A 15988-nucleotide genomic window follows, 5' to 3' on the forward strand; every position below is an offset into this window, starting at 1 on the left:
ATCATTTTCTTTGAGACAACCCAAAGTTTATTCCGTTACATTACCCTGTTACTATTAACGGAATATTCCATTTTATACAAGCTCCGTTAATTTGAGGTCGTAAAATAAATAAATGTTTTATTTATTTATATTCTACGTCGTTTTTCGTCATAATAAAATAAAGTAAAACCACTTAAGTTGCATTTCCATATTAATTTGGAAAAAGTTAATTTTATTACCACCACTAAATCGGGTGCGACAGAAAAGCCACGTTTGACGGCAGTATCGGGTAGATTCCCACTGAGCTCCAACTCCAACCCATATATAAGGGGGAATGGACTTCATTCCACCCCTTTTACACTCTCTCTCTCATAATTTAGACCTTACTAGCTGTATCTTTCATTTGATATTGTCTGGGGTCTATATCCTCTGTTTTTAGACCTTGCTAGCCGTACCTTTCATTTGGTACCGTCTGGGGTCTGTGTCTCTTTTGTTAGACTTAGCCAGACGCATCGTTCGTTCGATACTCTCCTGGAGTCTATGATTCCTCTTGCCTTAGTCAGCAGTCTTCACTGCTGAGGCATATGTTATTTTCCCTGATCTCTTCTGCTTTCTTTAATAATCAAATTCTATATTTTGATAGTGATAGCGATTAAGGGAAAACTACCTTTTTACCACATAACCCTGTCCAGTCTTGGTAGAAGACTGCTTTTATTGAAGAAAATATAGGATTTTCTGGAAAAGACACTAATGTAATGGACACTCAAAAACTACCAATTTTATTAAAGTTATTTGCATAAAATGACACTAAATACTTATGAACTCACCAGCATTTGTAAAAATGCTGATACTCGCTTTTCAAATAACTTGTATTCTCATGTCAGCTTTAGACAGGTACATTCCAGGAGCTTCTATTGAAGACGGTTTTGTGCCAAGCTGCTCTTAGATTATTACTTGTATTACTTTGATATATTGTAATGTAAACCATGTAAAACTATTACTATTAATGCAATGTTCTGTTGTACTTTGAATACTATAATGCATGTGTTGTGATACTTGACATGACGTCATCCACCCCAGAACGTTTCCGTCGTTCCGGTTTTGGGGTGTGACATTCTTAATACTTTACAAACATAATTCATCCATAGTACCTGAACTATAGTTGCAGCCTTGTTTCTTATTCTTCTTAACTCATCTCTTGCAACCATTGCTCTAAGCCTAGTCTGAATAGATACAATAGCTCCTTGTCAATTATGTGAAAAATACAATCAGAGAGTGGCCTACATTCATAATAGAAACAACTAACAAAGCAGGAATGAAAACCTGAAACAACCTTTGAAGGGGATCCAAAAGATAATTTGTAGTCTTATCAACTTGGATGAATCCCATTGTTGTAACAAATATTTCAAGAAGAATATGACTAACCAGATATATAAACATGTATGTATAATTAATAAAACACAATTAAATGATGAAGATATAAGATTCTGTTATTCAAGATGATGCACTTAGATATTATTATAGACATATAAAGATTCCTTGTGTACCCGAGTAAGCTCAGCGTCTTTTCCAGTTCTCTTATATTCCATGCAACACTCAGACGCTTCCAATAGCTCATGATGATATTATTATAGAGGTATAAAACCTTAAGCACTCCCTAAATATTATGTTCACCAAAATAGAACCGACACAAGTTGTGCCTTCACGTAAAACAAATAAAGTAAAGCCAAACTAAATAACACAAAATATAAACAGGACAAATAATCATACCAATCAATTATCAACCATATCTTATGTTACAACTTACAAAAGATAAGTATTTATTCTTTACTTTGCCTCTGCTAAATTATATTATGTACAAAGAGAAACATAAATAACACCAAATATAAACAGGACAGATAATCATGCTTCTATACATATAGCTATACCAACGGCTTTCAACAACCATTACCTAACATAGAATAAATAAATCTATACAAATGATATTATCCTAAAACATATCCAACCTTCTACAAATTTTGCCATAACTTAAGAAGCTGTAAGTTGCATATGTTTTACTTTTACATTGAAAAGTAAATTTGATCAAGCTATCATCAATGAAAGTTTACTGATCAAGTAAAGAAAAACAAAAAAAAAAGCACTAGAATGAATAGATAACAAAAACTAACCGTAACAAAGCCACTTGTTGAAGACCACAATTCTGATGTCCAGGTGTTGGTCTCCCACATATAGAATGTTCCATCCTTACATAACAACATGATAATTGCTTTAGTTCCAAATCTTTTTTAATATGTGCTTGAAAGAATATATCAACTGAATACATCGGAGTCCATTGATAAATAACATTAGAATTTTGAAGCAAAGAAGTAATCTCACTACAGTCTACATTTCTATTATTAAAAAAAACATTATGTTTTTCAAGTAACACAGCTTACAAGAGCACGGGATGGAGGATTCGAAAGCTGTGATTGCTCACTACTAGAAAAACAAGGATACTATGGATTTACCCCATGTAGACATTTTTTGATATATTACAAATTTACCTCAGAAATTGAAGGTAAAACCACAGGTTTGTACTCTTTGGCATCATTAAGCTGAACAAATGATGTTCCAAGAATTAATATGGGGGAGTCTGATGGCAATTCTGCCAATAAAGTCAGTAGCACAACTCTTAGTTGATCATGTGCCTGAAATCAAAATTGGGATTACAAGATAAGATGACAAAAAGATTTAAATTTTTAAACAAAACACGCTGTATTAGAATAAATTTGTGTATAAACAAAAAAAAATTAAAGAAATTGTAAAAGGGTACCGACATTTTCCCACAAAAGATGAAATTCAGGTAAATAGAGTATGGAAGGTATAGTTCTCCTTGATTCACAAAAAACAAGAACCAAAGCTTCCTTTGGTGTCTTAGCACTCAGATCAGATAAAAGAGAAGAAAGTCCAAGGGCATGAACAGGAAAATTTTCCAGTTCATGTAGAATAGAAGGTCCCAGATCCTATCAAACAAAAAAAAAGGATCATTCCACCATTTAAATAATAACAAAAAATAAAAATATCAAAACCGAAGAAAAAATTACTAGCCCAGCACCCTCAATCCCACACAACAGAATCCTGGGTTTGTACACAAGAGGAAGGGCAAATCCGGAAACAACCATAGAAAATTTACTCAATTCAGATGAAATTTCAAAAACAGGAAAGATATCAGATATAAACCTCATGGAATTTTGTAAATGACTTTCCAGACATGGCGATACAACTGGAGAAAAAGGTCTAGAATGTACAACCGAACCTCTATGTGCAGCAGGTGTAATTGATGACATGGCTTCCATTAAATGCTTATTTTTAACCTCAACAGATTCAACATTTATCAAAAACTTATCATCACTGGTGTAAACCTGAGGGTATTTTTCACGAAAAGCACGTAGAGTAGCTTCAGTACAAAGAGCTTTCAAATCAGCTCCACAATACCCCACACAACTTTCAACAAGCTCCAATTTCAACTCTTTTACAGGTGGTTGCTTCCATTTTCTTGTATGAATATCTAGAATTTCAACACGTGCATCCAAACCAGGTAATCGGAAAGTAAACTCACGATCACATCTACCGGTTCTTCTCAATGCTCCATCAACCGAATCGATCCGGTTTGTTGCCCCGATTAAAACCACTTGTCCCCTTGAATCCAAACCATGCATTAATGCAAGAAGAGTTGAGACAATGGAGTTGTGAATCTGTTCTTGTTTGCTTGATCTCATAGGGGCAAGTCCGTCAATTTCATCAAAGAATATAATCGATTTCCACTCTTAATATCAACCAACCTGCAGTGACGATAACTCAATTCAGCTGTAATCCAATATGTTCCACTAGATTGCATCTTTGAAGAACCACAAAAACATATGGAAGAGATTAAAAAAGGAAAACTTGATTCAATGGAATTGATCCTCCATAAATGAAGCTTTTGACGTTGTTCAACATCAATGAATTTGAATATGTTGTATAAAAAAAAATTTAATTTAATTTCCTTGAAATGGTGTCAGAAGAAAGTGATTTAATTATTTACCTGAGAGAAGCTTTTCCAGTTCCAGCCACAAACCTATTTAGAGTTTGTAGGTGATGCATACAAGTATATAAACTCCCATCATAACTAGCGCATAAGCTGCTGATAAACCACTTGGGTCACCTCCTGTTATGCCTATTCTTGTATTCAGAGGCATACATGGATGCAGATTTGAGAATTGGTCTGCTACTGATTGTTGCACGTCCATCTTCTACAATGTTTTCGTTTTCCAATGCCACTACATGTTGATGTAAAAGTGTAAGATGATTCTTGGTTTTGTGTTCATTGGATTGGCCTGGGAACAAATGCAACAAACCATTGGTTAAAAAGACACAAGAGTACCTTTGGAGGGAGTGCATGTAAAAGAAACATGTTGTTCTACTCCATCTTGTTCTAAAAGGGCGGCTATATTCAATGCCAGTTGTAATCCTTCCAGTGGTTAGATTACTATTATTTGGTTGATTTTCGTGAACAAGAGTTCTAGGGGTTCTTGAATTCTGAAACATAAACACCCATAAATAAAAATCACTGTGAGAACACATGAGAAACTATCGGAAAGAATGAAAAACAGCAACACAGAAGCAATATTAAAATCTCACTATCAAAGACCTAAACGTCCTTCAGCCCCATCATTCGATATTGAAAAACTCAATATCGATTTTAAAAACTGAAATTGATTTTTAACCATGAATTCCGACAGAAATATTCAACAGCCCGTGAACGTCGAAATGGAATTAAAGTGAAGTCAAATATGAGATTTAAAAAAGCAAGTTCACCATGAAATATTCGAACTCGAATTTTGACTTTGTGACATTTGACTTTCACAACTTCAACTTTCTGATTCATTTTCAATTTATAGAAAACTTTGATATTAGCTTCTTCAATAAACAACAAATCGACATCTTTAATCATCTGTTTCAGATTAACATCTACATCAGTCAAAAACATCATCATCTTCAACCTCGTATGTTCTTCATTTTCCAAATTATAAACATCATCTCGCATTCTTAAAAACGAACAAATAGATGTTAATGTTCAAAGTAAAAATTTTTTAGAATTAAAGAATTATATAATTAGAAAAGTAAAGATCTTACGTGAATTCTTTCTAGGGAACCAATAGGAGTTCACTTTTTCGGTAGCGATCTCCTCCACAGGTATGTGATGGTGCTAGTTTGCTATGGGAGAAAAGAGGAGAGTATATTAGGGTTTTTTGGGGTATTTGAGTTAGGGAGAGAAGAACAGTGTAAAGAAGGTAATAACATGGCAGGCCTTTCAAATATTTCAGAATTTTGTTTCCCCCAAAAGAAGTGACCCTGCGTTTCATTTAAAAAATATAAAGCGACATACTTAGAGGATGCGCATTTTATGTTATGTGCCCTCCGTGCTTTTTTTTCAATGTGACACTTATTTTTGGACACGCAAGAATGCGTGCCCTAAATCCTTCTAATTTTTGGATATCCGACAATATTTTTAGGGCACACACTATTGCGCATCATATAACAGCGCGTGTCATCATACGCGCGTTGTAGAAGCCTGTTTTTCTTGTAGTGAACCTTATACCCCCCTTATAGACTGGTTTCGTGAATGAGGCCTACTAAAGGTAAGACTAACTTTACTCTTATATATATATATATATATATATATATATATATATATATATATATATATATATATATATATATATATATGTGTGTGTGTGTGTGTGTGTGTATATATATAAATAGTATTACCTTATAATATTATAAAGTGTAAGGGTTGAATTTTAACTTTTAAAATTCTAAGGGCTTAACATGGAATTAAATTATTCATGAAAGAAAACTTTTCAAATTCCAAAACTTGAGGGCAAGTTTTGAAACTATTCAAAATTAATTAATTCCATAATTTATGAATTTAATGTAGTTTTAATTAAAAACTCTTCAAGTTCCATAACTTGAGGACAAGTTATGGAAGACTTTAAACTATTAAAGAATGTAACTCTTCTTCTTTGTAACTTATGGAACTAATTAAGGTTACACATTTTAATGATTTAGTGAAGTGACTCTTGAACCACCATAACTTGAGGACAAGTTATGGAGTCATAAAACCATTTAATGAGGACAAGACTCTTCATTTTGTAACCATTGCCAACTTTTATGAGTTTTAAGAAACTTTAATGTGACTTTTCATGTAACTTGAGGAGAAGTTACACAAACACATTTTAGAATCAACTCTTAGATTAAAACGGATCAAAGACACATAATCAATCAACCTTTTCTATTAATCTAAGCAACTCATATGAACAAGATAATCGGAATCAAACTTTTTCATGTAATTAGCAAAACACTTAAACTAATACAAAACATGAATCTATTGGCAGTTATCTTTGAGATTGGATTAGAATGAACATTACCACATCATAAACAAGTTTATAAGTCCAAAAACATCGTAGGGTAATGTTTCTAGTCCAATTCAAGCCAAAATAGTCAAATATATGCTGTTTCTGGGTCCAACTCGTCGAGTGCACGAAGGCGAGTCCATTTGTGGACTCGGCGAGTCTGCTGTGCTGACAACACCAAAATTCGATTTTTAAGCCAATTTTGCAAGTATAACAAGAAAACAAGCCTAAACTCTGATACTACTGTTGGTTTTTGAGCATTCTAACACTCCTAAGAGTACATGCAACCCTAGATACATTGGATCTATGTTTTCTCTATTATACATGCAATTATGAACTTTCCAAGGTACTCATCCTAACTAGCATAATAACATTTATTCATGTGGATATATCAAGTTAGAATTACATACCTCTTTGATGTAGAATGTCTTCATGAAGCTTGAGTGCCTAGTGCCCCAAGTGTGACACCTAAAATGGTTCACACAACACCAAATACACTTGGAATAACTTAAGAGAACATACACACTTCATGAAAATCGGCTAGCCCTCTTAGTGTACCCACACTACTGCCGATTTTGTTAACAATAAGATGCTTATATAGTTAGTGACAATTAGGGTATACCCTAATTTTCATGACTTTCCATTTCCATGATCCATGGGTACAAAAAACACCATGGAGCATCCATGGAGCATCATATGGGTTTTTGCCCAACTTGATAATCCACGGAGCATTAGCCCACTATACAAGTATGGATGATTTACACAATCAAACCATATATTTAATTGGTCTTCTTTTGATCACTTAATTAATTCTAGATTAATTCTTGATCAATACTAATAAAATAATGTTATTAATATATTAGAGCATATAATATATTAACCAACCTTAAGTGTTATTTCTCTCATTATAGTCTATCCAAATGCATGATGCCATGCAATCCAAATGGACCATGTTGGGTCGGGTCAAGTCTTACCAATTACAGTTGTGGACTTAGACATTAATCCAACATAATTGTCATTATATTAAATTTTCAGTGGAAGAATTAATATTTCCAGCGAAAGAATTACAATTTCCAGTGGCATAATCAGCACCCTAAACAAAAGTATGATGGTCAAATGAATGAAAGTTAGTTGCTATTTACAACACTGTCATACCAGATGAATGGAAATTAAAAGAAAAAGTACATTGCAAGGAAATTGTTTGTAAGAGAAATTGAAAAGGAGAAGAAATATGGGACTTAACAGAGGGCTGACCTGGTGTGATTAATTACTTTTTTGTATTTAAACTATATTTTACTTAGTATATTCTTCACGAAACTTCTATACACACATTTTATAAAGGGTATGTCGGTCATTTTACCCTTACCTTTTACCCTTACCTGTGTAGCAGCCATGTCTTGTGATAAAGCTCCTCAATGGGTCAGAAGCCTGCTATTTAAATAACAACTTTTCAAAGCATGAATTAAGCTCCCAGTTTATAAAAATCAAAGTGTATGATGTAATCATCTTTCTCAATGAAGAACAAAATGGATTTTACAACCTCTTATTCCAGTAATTTGAGACCCATATAAACAGAAAACACCAAAAAATACATTAAAAGTGAAAATTATCTACTTTTTTTTCAAGTGAAGTAAATGACCTGAAGTAAAAGAAGATTAATAAAAACAAATAAATAATAACTGATTTTGGTGATATGCATAATCTTGTTCCTCTATACCAAATCCTCAAAACTACTTATAGACACTTCCTTTTCACAAATTCTTTTCTTTGTTTCTATTCTGTTGACTCGTTTTTGCACACCAAATCATCTACACCTAGTGTTCAAGCTTCTTCAATTCAACCATAGATATATAAAATCAGTAAAATAACCAATAAAAATAGAATTTTTTTTGTAAGAATACATAAAAACATTAAAGATTAAACCTCCAGGATGCGAGTTTCTTGTTCAGGCTTCTTCAATTCAACCAAAACAAGAGTTGATTAATAAGAATTGTTAGACAAAGTATATAATCCTAATCATGTTGAAAAGATTTAACCAAGAAGCATGATACTTACAATAGTTATGTTCTTTCTATTAACGAAAATATGATCAAGATTTGCAATCTAGGGACCTTCAGGTGTTATTTCACTGCAATATAGAGGTGTCATTGAGCATAAATGTTAAACTTGAAGAGGCAAACAATTTATATTATGAAACATATTATGAATCATATCATAAGTATAAACATAAAACTTGAGCTAAAATTAAAGAACCAAACAGAGATATGATTCAAACATGCTGGTAGTTGGGTTACCAGTGTACCTACACTACAAAACATAACTACTTGAGTATATATATTATAAAAAACAGGAGTATACAGTACCAAAGAATTCTTATTGTTGCGTTAGATATGAAGCATGTTACAACCTTGTTAAAGCTAGCATTTTTTTCACAGTGAGGGATTTTGTGACAACCCGAAATTTCCATTTGTACGAACATTATCTATCCAATAGAAGCTAGTCCAATTTCTGTGATTTTCATACTTTTCCGAAACAGTTTGTGTACATTAGGGTTTATGTTTAAGGTGATATCAGGAGAGTGGATGCTCCTGGGTTTGTGAAATTTGGGCATTTCAAGTTTCATACTGTTGCAGTCCTATATCGGGAATAAAAATATTTTCTGCCAAAATATTCCAGGACTATAAATAGTTTTCTGATTTAAATTAATTCATTATTCACAATTCCAAATAGAGAAAAGCCATATTCTCTCTGACGGATCTTCGGGTTTTCATCCTAGATTGTGAGTCTACTTTACTAAATGTGTTTCAATACTTGTTAGATGCTTTATAACATCAATTACATGTTTAGATTGCAAGATCCGGGAGTTTACCGCCCAAGAACGTTCTTGGGGAGTAAACTCCAAAATGGAACTTTAAGGCTTCCTAGACCCATCCCCATGTTAGGCAACTTAATAAGGACCTTGTGTATGATCTTTATAGACTTGAAAGCATCCAAAATCATCAAGTAATTGGAGTTTACGGCCAAGAACTTCTCTTGGGCCGTAAACCCCTTTTCAAGGGCATTTAGTGCCCTAAACCACCCCTAATGCTTAAGGACTTTAACCCTCAAATGCTTGTGCCTATTTTAGACATCAAAACCCTTCAAAATCATAAGTTTATAGGAGTGTACGGCCAAGAACCTCTCTTGGGCCGTAAACCCCTTTTTCTAGGGTAAAAAGCATTCTAAACACCCCTTAGGCCTTAAGACAATTACCTTTGAGCACCTAGGACTTAAATAGGGAGTAAAGGACATCAAGAACATCCCTTAAAGGGAGTTTACGGCCAAGGAACACCTCTTGGGCCGTAAACTCCAAGTGAAGGCACACAAGTGTGCCTCTTGTCCCCATTAGCCTTAGATAAAATCATGAAAGCCATCCTTGATGTGTAAGTGCCTCAAAACAATTAAAAGCCATCACCCCATAGGAGTTTACGGCCGTAAACTCTAGGGTAAATGGACTTTAGGCCGTAAACTCACCTATGAAGCATTCTAGGGCCTTAAACTACTTCATGTGTTATTCCAACAAAGCTAGGAGTGTACTAGGATCAAGATAACACTTTAAAACACCCAAAACCACCATGTGAGGAGTTCACGGCCATAAACCCATGAGTTTACAGCCGTAAACTCCAAAGGGTGGGGGTTTGTTGGGTGGTGAACTCTTATGCAAGGCCATTTGATGTTTCAAACCCTTTTGCCTTGTCCCGTAGCAACTTAGATGCAACCTTTAGGACCTTAAACACTTATAAAAAGTGTTTGCATGTTTCCTAAGTGTATTAACTTATTTATTAAGTTATTATTTGGCTAATTAGTTATATATATGCTTGTTATATGATAACTAGGCTCGTGCGTGTAAACAAGTCTCCGTTTGCCACCTAGCACGGTATCCGACACTGCGACTCGTACAGCTCACCACAAGTGAGTTCGTACCCCTTGAATCAACCTTTGAAATGATTTTAAATGTTTAAATACTTTATGGGGGGGAATACAAGTCAAATACTTATAGTTATTGCTTCAATCACATGTGATTGCATTTAATCACATGTGATTAATAACTAGGAAAACAACGATTTTTACCACTGTTCAAACTGTTTATCAAACTGCTTTACTATGAAATGTTTTACAAACTCTTTTACAACCCAAACTTATTTACAGACTGTGATTCAAACAAATGCTTCTTATACTTAAACTGTTTTATCAACTTATGCCTTCAAATTGTTTTATAGATCGACATTAAGTCGATTTTCTCTTGAAATTATGTTTATGCTTCAAATGTCTTTTCAAAACTTATTTATGCTTTTATATATTTAATTGCATGCCCATATATGTATAGATATATAAATAATGTTTAAAGGGCTTAGGAAGGCCATCCGCCCTATTTCCTTTTTCTCGATTTGGATGTGGTCTGGTGGGATTTCGGGTGACCATCCGAAGGTCGTTTCCATATTACTTATATATCATATATACATGTATAGACATAAAAGTTCTTCCATATTCATACTTATCAGTACATCAATAGTTAGTTACCATCGGGGTAACATAAGTACATATACAGCTATACTAGAAACAAGTACATATACAGCTATACTAGAAACAAGTACATATACAACTATACTAGAAACGAGTACATATACAACTATACTAGAAACAAGTACATATACAGCTATACTAGAAACAAGTACATATACAGCTACACTAGAAACAAGTACATATACAGCCATACTAGAAACAAGTACATATACAGCTATACTAGAAACAAGTACATATACAGCTATACCAGAACCATGTACATATATAGTCATACTAGAAACATGAACATATACAACTATACTAGAAACATGTACATATACATCTATACTCGAAACAGGACATATACAACTATAGTAGAACGAAAAACAATACATATACATGAATACGTTAACAATTGTGATCCACTGTGTCGGAGCATGCCTTAAATGTCATGGCCCGAGTTGTAGCCAGAATTCTCTTGGAGGGAGAGCGTGAGTTTGCGTATAGATCTATACTGGATTGACTATCCTACACCTTGCTGCTAGCCACAGCCGGACCTGCAGGTCTGCGAGTGCCAAACGTCATTTCTTTTTATTACGACCATTCATTATGTCGTTGTTACCAGTCGATAGCATGGTGCAATTTATCACATTAAACCTTAATATAAATCCGGTTTAAGGTAGTAGTAATTACTACAAAAGTAGTTCTTATTATACAAAACTACAGTACTACAATGATTTACCCATTACATATTTTAGTGATAACCTCACTTAAGCATTAATGTACATACTATATTTTATTAAATGATAGTTACACTTGGGAAATCACATACTTTTACAACAAACGAGTATACAAAACAGTTAAGCCTTGGTAGAAGGTTACTTTAATAGAAAATATAGGATTTTCTGAGAGATTCAAACTTTTACAAACACTTTCAAACACTTACTTACATTTTTACCAACTTATACATTGAGACAGGTTCAAACATTTTGACAACAAACATTGACACTAAAATACTTATGAACTCACCAGCTTAATGCTGATAAACTCTTTCAAAATAACTTGTATTCTCAGGTCATCAGTAGACAGGTACCAAGGCCAGCTTTTGAGAAGATGGAGTGCATTCAAGACTCATCTCATATTATTTTGTTTTACATTATTTTGGTGTCTATAACTGTACAGAACACACTTGTATTAAAATTATATATTTAATGCAATGGATGATGTTGTTTGCTTACTTACATTTACTGTGTTGTGATACTATACATGACGTCCTCCGCCCCAGAACGTTTCCGCCGTTCTTGGTTTTGGGGTGTGATAGATTGGTATCAGAGCATTGTTTATAGTGAATCAAGTATATCAACCCATAAAAGATATACTAAACTATAAACCCAAAAGGGAATAAAACACTCTGACCAAGAGCCTATACTTTAAATAATAAAATATTTAATTAAGTATACTAGTCTGCATTCATACTAAAACCGGTGTCACAATGACAACAACAAAAGTATTACGATTGTTAAATATCACAAGTGAGCTCGGGGATGTATGGTCAGTCCTGGGAATGGCATAGCCTGATCAACTATGTTGGTCCTAGGAGTGATTAGCATATGCCCTAGAATGGTTGTGATATGTTAACAAGTCTAAAAACTTACCATCAATACCACAAGAAGATCAGTAGAACTTAAACTTAAAATACTATAGGAGTATTTTGTGCTACTAGTTACACGTATACTATATTCTCATACCTCTCTTCTCGCGTAGATCTAAATGGTTGGATTCCATCATGGCAACCCGTACTTTCCAAATGAAGGCAATGCCGGGTGGATCGATGAAGAGCCCGAAGATGAGCATCCAATTCCTTTGGATGATCACCTCGCAGAAGGCTTTTCTGATGGATCCGACTCCGAGCCGGAAGTCAACAACCTACCGCTTGTAGGTCAAGCCCCGAGCAACAACCCTCGACCAATGTTTGCAGGTCCTACTCCCATGTGGGCAAACAACTTGAATCGCTGGAGTGATGAACAGGGTCAACCCTTACCATACTTTGGGGACCGAACCTTTTACAACGTCAGCGATGGTGGCTCTACTAACAGAGCTCTGCCTGTCATCATCCACAGAATAGCTCGTAATGCTGAGCAAGGTCGAGCAGCCATTGACCGGGTCATGGAGATTGATGCCAATTCAGGTGTCAACACAGTCCGCATCTGCCGTCTCGAAGAAGACATGGAACAGACCCAGAGAACGAACGAAACACTGCAACAACAGCTGGCTACCTCCCGTGCTGAAGTCTTAGAACTTCGAGCTCGTCAGAGAGCTAAGGACCGACACCTTCAAGAGGTGTTTCGCCAAGTGTCCGACCTCAGGGCTCGCCCGAGGAATTCCCATCGCCATTAGATGATGTCTAGTACATCTCTGTCTTTTGATTTAAGAATAGCCTTTAACATTTGTGCTCTGAGTAGCACTTGTATGTAAAATATTCCTAACTTTCAGTACTCTAATTAGGAATCTAGGACTGTCAGTCTTGTCCTTTTGGTATGATGTAAGACCTACTGTTAGGTCGATTTTCCTTGAACTTATTACATCAGTAATACCCGTACTATTGAAATCTATCTAATCTGTGGGAAATTTGTACACTTGTGTATTCCTACTAATATTCCTTGTGGTGATTTCAAACACTCATTCAACTGTTGGGCTATGGTTAGTTAGTCCATGTGTCACTCTCACGTTGCTTACAAATTGATTCTTACCATCTTTCTTATCTTTATAAACTTATAGCTGAAAGATGCCTCCTCGCAAATCTCCCAGGAATAGGAATAATCCTGCGCCTCCACCGCCTCCGGTCATCGATACTGCAGCCCTGAATGCTGCCGTAGCTGCAGTAGTGGCGACTGCCATGGCTCAGTATCACTCATCAGATGCCAGCAGAGGTGGAACCCCTGTGGAATCTATTCTGATTGAAATCCCTGTGCGCTCGAGAGAGTGCTCCTACAAGGATTTCACAAACTGCAAGCCGAAGCCGTTCTATGGCACCGGCGTAGTCATTGCTCTCTCGCAATAGTTCGAGAAGACTGAATCAGTCTTCAAAATCTGTTCATGCCCTGCTGCGTGCAAAGTAAAATATGTCGCATGCACCTTTGAGGGTAAAGCCCTAATGTGGTGGAACGGCTACGTCAAATCCCTAACTCTCGTCGTGGCTAATGACATGGGCTGGGAAACGATGAAGGACCTCATGACTGAGGAATACTGCCCGAGGGGCGAAGTCCAGAAGTTAGAACATGAACTCTGGAATCTGACCATGAAGGGCACCAACGTGATCGCTTACACTGCCCGATTTAGCGAACTGGTGGCCCTCTGCCCCAATATGGTTCCCACTGAAGGGAAAAAGATCGAACGGTACGTATGGGGGCTAGTGCCTCCGTACCAGGGGAATGTCTTAGCATCGAACCCCGCTACCTTCTACAATGCCAAGCGTTTGGCACAAAGACTCACTGACCATGGAGTCAAGACCCCTGCAACCACAACCACCCTAGCCATCCCAGAATCCTCCAAACCCGCTGGCACCAAGCGGAAGTTTTGGGATGAGAAGAAGAAGTAGCGAGCTGCAAAGAAACAACAAATCGTGGCAGTGCATGCCGCGGTAACCCCTACTGCTGTTACTGCTCCGGGGAAGCAGTATGCTGGAAGTTTGCCGAAGTGCAACAAATGCAACTTCCACCACAACGGCGCCTGCCGTGAAATGCAGTGTTCTAACTGCAACAGAAAAGGACACACCGTCCGATTCTGTAAGTTCCCGGCACAACCGATCTCCCAAGTTCCTGGCTCAGGCGCGAGCCCAACTTGCTATGGATGTGGCGAAACAGGCCACTTTAAAAGAGACTGCCCCAAAGCGAGGAATGCTGGAGGAGCAGGGAGAGTACTAGCTATAGGCCACGGGGAAGCAGTTGCTGACCCGACAGTGGTGACTGGTACGTTCCTCCTTGATAACTCCTATGCATGCATTCTGTTCGATGGTGGAGCGGAGCGAAGCTTCGTAAACCATAAATTTGCTCGCATGCTTAAGCAACAACCACACGCACTTAATGAACAATTCACAGTAGAAATGGCCAATGGGAAAACTGAAAGTACTAATAGCATATACTTAGGTTTTCTTCTAACCTTAGATGACCATTCATTCCCAATCGACCTTATGCCAGTCTCAATAAAAGCTTCGACGTTATTATCGGCATGGATTGGTTAAGTCTTCATCGCGCCGACATCATGTGCTACGAGAAAGCAGTTCGACTAAACCTCCCGTCTAACGAAACCCTTATAGTCTACGGCGACAAACCTGGTGCGAGTCTTGGCATTATATCAAGTATTCAAGCACAGAAATACCTGCGCAAAGAATACCACGCATTCCTTGCTCACGTCGTCGACACGAGCCTAGAAACGAAAGAACTAAAGAACATCGCAGTAGTGAGCGACTTCCCCGACATTTTCCCAGAAGAACTACCCGGGTTACCTCCGCAACGACAAGTTGAATTCAGAATCGACTTAGTCCCAGGAGCTACCCCAGTAGCCAAGTCGCCCTACCGTTTAGCACCAGCCGAGATGCTGGAACTCTCTGGTCAACTTAACGAACTGCTCAGCAAGGGCTTCATAAGACCAAGTTTCTCACCTTGGGGAGCACCGATCTTGTTCGTTTAGAAGAAAGACGGATCATTCCGTATGTGTATTGACTACAGAGAACTCAACAAATTGACGATAAAAAATCGTTACCCTTTGCCACGCATAGATGATCTATTCGACCAACTGCAAGGGGCGAACTATTTTTCCAAGATTGATCTGAGATCCGGATATCACCAGTTACGAGTGCTAGAGGAGGATGTACCGAAGACAGCCTTCCGAACTCGTTACGGACACTACGAGTTCGTGGTGATGCCATTCGGATTGACCAATGTGCCCGCAGTCTTCATGGATCTGATGAATAGAGTATGCCGACCTTACTTGGATCAGTTCGTTATCGTTTTCATTGATGAAATCCTGATCTA

General features: G+C 36.7%; 1 protein-coding gene across 4 annotated transcripts; it reads right to left on the bottom strand.

Moving 5' to 3' along the window:
* Positions 1–1815: 1815 nt before the first annotated feature.
* Positions 1816–5329, bottom strand: LOC145072986 (ATPase family AAA domain-containing protein At1g05910-like). Of its 4 annotated transcripts, XM_079019534.1 has the most exons (7): positions 5134–5329; positions 4382–4536; positions 4043–4277; positions 3199–3800; positions 2796–2981; positions 2523–2666; positions 1816–2222 (listed from the first exon to the last, which is right to left on the bottom strand). In XM_079019534.1, exons 4-7 carry the CDS (start codon positions 3229–3231, stop codon positions 2091–2093), a joined length of 495 nt encoding a protein of 164 aa, XP_078875660.1. In that variant the 5' UTR covers positions 3232–3800; positions 4043–4277; positions 4382–4536; positions 5134–5329; the 3' UTR covers positions 1816–2090. The 4 variants fall into 4 exon arrangements, 3 of the variants coding, with proteins under 3 accessions (XP_078875660.1, XP_078875640.1, XP_078875648.1); XR_013691206.1 differs by having other exon boundaries at positions 2523–2981; XM_079019514.1 differs by lacking the exons at positions 1816–2222; positions 2523–2666; positions 2796–2981 and having other exon boundaries at positions 2991–3800.
* Between the last annotated feature and the right edge of the window lie 10659 nt (positions 5330–15988).

The sequence above is a fragment of the Lactuca serriola genome, chromosome 1 (genome assembly GCF_051521515.1).
Source record: "Lactuca serriola cultivar US96UC23 chromosome 1, Lser_US96UC23_V15, whole genome shotgun sequence".
Lineage (NCBI taxonomy): Eukaryota > Viridiplantae > Streptophyta > Magnoliopsida > Asterales > Asteraceae > Lactuca > Lactuca serriola.

Bases quoted from the DNA above. Each gene is read 5' to 3' on its own strand.
- LOC145072986 (XM_079019514.1), bottom strand. From the start codon at position 3,737: ATGAGATCAAGCAAACAAGAACAGATTCACAACTCCATTGTCTCAACT.